This window comes from Pinus tabuliformis, chromosome 5_2 (assembly GCF_031772625.1).
Source record: "Pinus tabuliformis cultivar Carrire ecotype Pingquan chromosome 5_2, CPIR1, whole genome shotgun sequence".
Lineage (NCBI taxonomy): Eukaryota > Viridiplantae > Streptophyta > Pinopsida > Pinales > Pinaceae > Pinus > Pinus tabuliformis.
In genome coordinates, this window is record NC_142306.1 from 806056353 (window position 1) to 806062996 (window position 6644).

The following is a 6644-nucleotide window of genomic DNA, read 5'->3' on the forward strand; positions in this document are numbered from 1 at the left end:
TCAACATAATCTATATGCCTCATCAATTTATCATTAATAACTAAAGGACTAGGGAGTCCTTTGCTCTGCAAAATACCAAATTTCTCCATAAAAACATTAATTTCCTCTTGCATGTTTTGGCATCTCCTTTCCAAATTCTGCATTAGAGACCTTTTGGTCAATACCTTCTTGATTTCCAGAATAGTCCTTGTTCTGTCTTCAATGCCCAGTTCTTCAAGCTAGTACTTATTCTTGCTATTCAAAAAATTTATAAGCCTGGTGGCTTCCTCAGGCATCCTTCCTAATTCTTCCTTAGTTTTCTGGATTTCTTCAAGAGCTATCTTTACCAAATCAATCTGTTCAAAAATTATTTGTATTGATGGCCAAACATTGTTTATTGACTGAGTGATGTTGGTCCAAAGAATCTTCCTAATGTCTGCTAAGGGCTTGTCAAAGGTGAGGTCTTTCTCTAATGATTTCACCTGTTGTGCTAACCCTTTATTTTCCCTCACTTTTTCAGCAAAATCAATTTTGGAAAGATCATATTTCTATTCTAAGGTAACAAATTGTTCTTTTACCTTTTGTAATTCTGAGACTTGGAGCTTCATCTCCTCCATTGATTTTACCTGAAGTTCCTGTTGGTGCCGTTCCTGTACTTGTACCTGTGATTACTTCAGCTATGGCCAAAGGGACATTGGGTGCCAGAGCTGTTGCCAGTGTTGAAGGGACTGCAGTGGAGACCACTGGTATCACATTTGGAGGCTGAGAGGTCAACTCTCCCTGCTTGCTCTTGAGTGATTTTTCTAACTCTTGCTCGGTCTCCTTCAACTGTTCATTAAGCTATAGGACTAAGTCCATAAGCTCTTCTTCAGACTTCTTCTGAACAATTTCTGCAGTTTATGGATGTCTTGATGGTGGTAACTTTAGCTACTTTCTCAAGGCAGCTATGTCTTCATATTTTTTCTTTATTAAGGCTTCTGCAGCCTTCACATCCTTTGGATTATGACCCAATCCAATCACTAACTCTTCCAAAGATTTAATTCTATTGTCTTTAGCCTGTGAGGAGGCTCTCTCCAGCTGTAATTGGGCAGTTGTATTATTTAAAGAATTTTCTAATCTTTGGGCCATCATATCCTTACCAGTCAATGTTGAATATATCATTTCCCTTGTTTGCCTGTGTAACTCGATCTAATCCAAGGGATGAATATCCTTTGCCATGACCTCAAAATATGTTTGAAGGTAATCTACAACTGTTTGAGGTTGTTGTACTTTAGGCTTGAAGAGGCTCATTTGCATTTTTCCCTCCTTGATGTCGTAGGCTGACATCAACCTATTCTAATTGGTGGGAGCCATTTTTAAATATTGATTATAGACTTGGATCCTTAATGGCTCATTCCTAGCTTTTATTTCCTTGAATTTCTTTTTAAAATCCAGGTTCTCATTTCCTGGAGGCTTAAAGGATGATACTTCAGCACTCTGTTGTCTCTCCAGCTCCTGTCTCTGTGAGCTAGAAGGTGTCCCACCTGCTGGGAAAGTCTGGTGACTGTCTACACCTTCTTTTCTTTGGCTATCTGTGGTTTCTTCAAAAAATTCCTCTTCTGAATGAGGATTTAGCCTGTGCCTTTTAGCACCAGGCTGGTCTGATGGACCACTGGCAGGGAAAACAGGAATAGAGGGGAGAAAATATATTGGGAGATTGGATTCCCACAGTCCTATAACATCATAGCCATTCAAGTAGTTATCTCTACATTGGCAAAAGACTTTGAGGTGATTTTTATCAGTGGTTAAGTCTTTTATTTGGAAGTCCTTATCTGCGAGAGGCAGATAGTCTAAATCTCGATGAGGAGCGTTAATGGGTGTAATGTTCAAAGCTACCGAGGTTTCCATTTCTGGTTCTTGTGGATTCAGAAAGGAAACTGAGGTTTTCTTTGCAAAAATGGGCAACATAGAGGATCTGGAGGACTTGAATGACAAAAATAATAACAAAATTATGGTGATTTTGGACTCTTTTAGTAAATTTACTGTGGAAAACAAGTATTTGTAGGGTTTTTTGTTGGGAATTTGATAAATACCTGCTTTTGGGGGATGAGCGATGAAAGGCAGGTACTGGGTGTGGCTGGAGGGTTCTGGGCGGCGTTGGCTGCAAGGTTTGGAGTAGGTTGGCGACTGAAAACTCGAGCTAGTTGACCTCGATGTTCGTTTGCATGGGCATACAGGTTTACAAAATAGAACAATGAAAATGACTTGTTTTGTTTTATGTACAAAGTCAAGAGTTGGCAGGTTTTGGGATTTGGGTGGGTGACGACAGCAGGGAACGACAGGATGTTTTGTCATTTTGTTTGAAGGCGGTAAGTGGTTTATATCACATCGCTTATGGGGAAGGGCAGTATTTAGCCTTAGGCCAGTGATTCCATAGAAAGGTTGACACGTGGCAGGGGTACTGTATATGAAACCGCTTTGTGATCGCATGCTAATGTGCGGTCACAAAGGGTCGTGCGATATGCTTTATAGCCATCGGATGTGGGAGGTGTGATCAGACGATTATCAGGGATGAAGAGTGATAGAGGTTTAATGGAGGCGGGCATGATATAATTAAAGATTATATAATCATATCGGGAGCAATGAGATTCGTAGGGGAGGCTGTTAATTAACCGTGAGGGTTAATTAATCCCTTTTTAGTGTGGCAGGGGTTAGGGCTATTAATTAGTTACGAATTAACTAATTAATCCCTATTTACAACGGATTATGGTTATATTTTAACCAAAGGGGCGGGATATTAATATTTCGGGGTTTTTAACATAGTTACAATAATACGGGAATGGGTAGATTTTATAAGGGATTTATAAATTAATACAAATTAGTAGTTAATATGACATAATGAACAGAAAAGCGCTAAGTATAAAAACATTTGATGTGTGTATTCAAACTTAGGCTTAAAGTGAAAAAGGGTTTTTATAGAAAACATTGTAATTTTCCTAAGTAAAATAGAATTTTACTTAGGAAAAACTTATCAAAGGAATGAATGATTTATGAATGGGTACGATGATTTAATGAATGGTTTTAAGTACTTAGGCTTTATAAATTATTGGGCCGAGGGTCTGGTCCCTCTAGAAGTCAGAGAAATGCTCTAAGCCCCTTTAATTTAATAAATACTTTGGTACTTAGGGGAAATTAGTGAAAATTTAGGGAAAATGAGTAGGGGAGTTAATTATTCGAACTTTGCTTGCTTGATATGTCTTTTATGTACTGCATGCCTTTGTCTTATGATGAAAATAAAATATTTTCACATTTGAACATCATCATTCACCACATGTTATTCTACAGCCATCAACTACCTACCCTACCTACTTTAATCTAGCATTTTTACTTCTTTATTAGGGTGCACTTAGACTGGTAAACCCTTGTCAAACTTTCTTTTCTTTTACATGGCAATGCCTATCTAAGTCTACACTTATTACATCCAAGGGCTCAGATTAAACTGTTGAGCTCCTTTTATTCATTCTACCTATCTACTTATCTGCCAAGATTACATTGTTTGGTCAGATCTTTATTCTCTATTTCTACAACATGCAATTGAAAGATGAACTAGCCAAGCTTAAACTATGTGGCTATTCATGAATTGTGGCATAAGTGACAAACTGCACACAATTGTTTATTCTACCACAGTAAAAGGGTAGTGACATTTAGACTTGCACACTTTCATGGTCTTTTCTTTTTGTTGGGGTTCATTGTCTTTCCTTTTTTGACCATCTTTTATTCTTTTTACCCTTTGATTTTTCTTTTAGGGCATACCCTCTTTACTTTTTTTAAATTTTTTGATTTTTTGAAAATATGGAAAACCTTTGCAACAAGTAAAGGTATGAACATATTACATAGCACATCAAGTCAATCATGATATATGACACCTATTGGTATAGGAGCATAACACATGTGACAACTATTATTTTAGATAACTGAGGATTCACTCATGGATAATTGTTGCATGTCAGTTCTGTCAGAGACCCAGTTGAGATCCAATGAGGGACAGTGTACTATCAGATGCTTGGATCTTCACATGGAATATTCCTTGCATGTAGGAGGAACTAGTGTCCTCAAGGATTGCGTAGTTGGACCTATGGTTGACAACAGGTATGATTGGGGCCAATTCACATATGTTTTGTAATTGGACCCCAATCGAAATTGCGCAAGGAAATAGGGGATTGGTGGACTTGAGGCCTACATATTGAGGCATAGTGAATCTATGATCTTCATCTTTTGATTGTAGAGAGTACAGGATAGCTCTTGAGCTGATATTTTTTGTAAACAGAAGAGGATTTCCACTTGATTGATAATACAGTGTTGAGGGTTTTATGCTGGTTCTTTCCCCAGTGATATATCTGTGTTATGTGTGATTATTTCTCTTGATCAGTTATATGTGTTTATGGTAGATGTTTCTCATGAAATCGATTTTGCTTCCACTTAATGTTTTGTAGAAGTAGATCATGTTGCTTTAGTACATTGCATTACCAGTTTGATCTACAGGTGAAATTTCTACATGCGCTGACGGAGGAATTTCAGGTATATCACCATAAGAGCATGCCTTATCACCCATAGGCTAATGGGATGGTGGAAGCATTCAATAAAGTGCTAGAAAATGCACTGACCAAGGTTTGAAACGCTCAACAAAGTGATTGGGCCCTACGGATACCCGCAATATTATGGGCCTATCGGACGACATGCAAGAAGTTGACTGGACAGACACCTTTTAGGCTTGTATATGGTGTTGAAGCAGTGATGTCCATGGAATACATTGTGCCTAGTCTACACATAGCGGCACTCATGGGTATGACGGATCACTGCTTCAACACCATATACAAGCCTAAAAGGTGTCTGTACTGAAAGTAGGTTTTCCTTAGATGTTTCAATAGAGTGATATTTTTGTCCATGTTCTGGCCAGTTTGGTCTTCAATGGATGATTTATTGAAGTATCATCCCTTTTTTGGAGAAATAATCTCACCCTCCCGCATTTAAGCATTTAGAACGAGGAAGCTGGTATCTTGCCAGTTTCCCACCAATTCTCCCTCTTTCCCAGGTTCCTGGATGTAGCACGTTTCTAACTACTCACTGCTATAGTAGCTGGTAACACCGTAGGACTCAGTGGGAATGGATCCCATGACCTTCCCAGGCATAACGCCTTAGTGGAGAGGGTTGAACCTTGGAGCTAGTATCATCCTTTTTTTGTTTATTTCAAGATTGGTTTTAATGGTGACAAAACTTTCCAGGCAGTCTACTATCATTCTCACGGGCTTAAATTGAATCCCAATTTATATGAAACTGGAAAAGTCTGCTCGAGTCTTCTGAACACATGGACTGGCAGAGGAAATGAAATATGGGACCCCAAAATTTCAAGCATTCTACAGGTCCTCATTTCTCTTCAAGGTCTTGTACTAAATGCCAGACCATACTTCAATGAAGCAGGATATGATAAGCAAATTGGTACCGCTGAAGGAGAGAAGAATTCTGTTGCATACAATGAAAATTCTTTTCTACTTACCTGCAAGCTGATGTTATATCTTCTACATAGACCTCCACAGGTACTCCAGATTTTTCTACCGAGGAAGAATTCGTATCTTGGTTTAATTCATTGTAATTTTTGAGTAATTTCAATAAAGTCACTCATTTATTTTGTTGGATGCAGCATTTTGAAAGCTTCGTAAAAGACCACTTCCGAAGACGTAGTCAGTCCATTCTTGCCGCATGTGATGCATATATGAAGGGTGCTGAAGTTGGATCTCTCTCAGAAGTGTCATTGAATTCTGACTCAGTTTCAGAGAACAACAGTTCGGTTGGTTTCAGGCTGATGTTAGCAAAGGTTATGCCACAGCTTCAAGCGGCATTTAATGAACTTAGTAGAGATGATCATCAAAATCTGGAGATAACACTCAAGGAAGTGGAAGATAGAGAACACACTGAAGCTTAGTTGGTTAAATCATACATGTAAATACACACGATAATTGGTCTTTCGGTCAGTCAATGCTGACGTGGATTGATTATGCAAATTTAACGAAATTCAAAATCTGAAGTTCTGTTACCTTATGTTCTTGATTTGTAAAGTTGTAAAATAATCACAATTGGCAAACAGGTCCATGTGTTGTGGCAAATATATGTCACACTTCATGCCCTTCTCGAATATCTCAGCTTTTGTACCAAGGCTTTTCAATTGCTTGTTCTTATTGACTGGGAAGTATTTAGTTCCCCCACCACTTAGTGATTGAAGGGTGCATAGATTTTAAGCTTTTCAATCTTTTGATTGGTGGGGTTGCCATCTGTACTGGAGTATTCAATACTGAAGATTGAGATTGCTGACATTGCAAAATGGTATATATGATGTTTGACAATAATTTAGCAGTGAAACATTGTTTCAATAATTGAGTGAAATATATGAATGACGTTTTGCCAGTTTGGAATATTGTTTCTTTCATTTATAAATGATGAGAGTTGCAATCAAGATCCATGTATGATCTGAGTATAAATGTGAGTGAAAATATTGATCGCCACCACTTAAATTTCCTGCTGCAAATGAAATTATAGTCCATCAATCCCTGTAATCGCAGCTACGGACAACAATATTTCTCCTCATACAATGCCTCTAATATATGGCTCACATTGTGGCAGCTGGCCTGCCC

General features: G+C 38.2%; 1 protein-coding gene across 1 annotated transcript; it reads left to right on the forward strand.

Moving 5' to 3' along the window:
• The first annotated feature begins 1831 nt into the window (after nt 1–1831).
• On the forward strand, nt 1832–6126 carry LOC149161765 (putative ubiquitin-conjugating enzyme E2 23). The gene is made up of 4 exons (XM_089434993.1): nt 1832–2013; nt 2246–2327; nt 5241–5552; nt 5657–6126. Exons 1-4 carry the CDS (start codon nt 1832–1834, stop codon nt 5936–5938), a joined length of 858 nt encoding a protein of 285 aa, XP_089291119.1. The 3' UTR covers nt 5939–6126.
• The last annotated feature ends 518 nt before the right edge of the window (nt 6127–6644 follow it).

What these genes read in the sequence shown, in the direction of transcription:
- LOC149161765 (XM_089434993.1), top strand. Translation starts at nt 1,832, where the DNA reads ATGGGTGTAATGTTCAAAGCTACCGAGGTTTCCATTTCTGGTTCTTGT. An exon ending in AAATTTACTGTGGAAAACAA is followed by an intron (nt 2,014 to 2,245) that starts GTATTTGTAGGG and finishes TTATGTACAAAG; the next exon opens with TCAAGAGTTGGCAGGTTTTG. An exon ending in TTCTACATAGACCTCCACAG is followed by an intron (nt 5,553 to 5,656) that starts GTACTCCAGATT and finishes TGTTGGATGCAG; the next exon opens with CATTTTGAAAGCTTCGTAAA.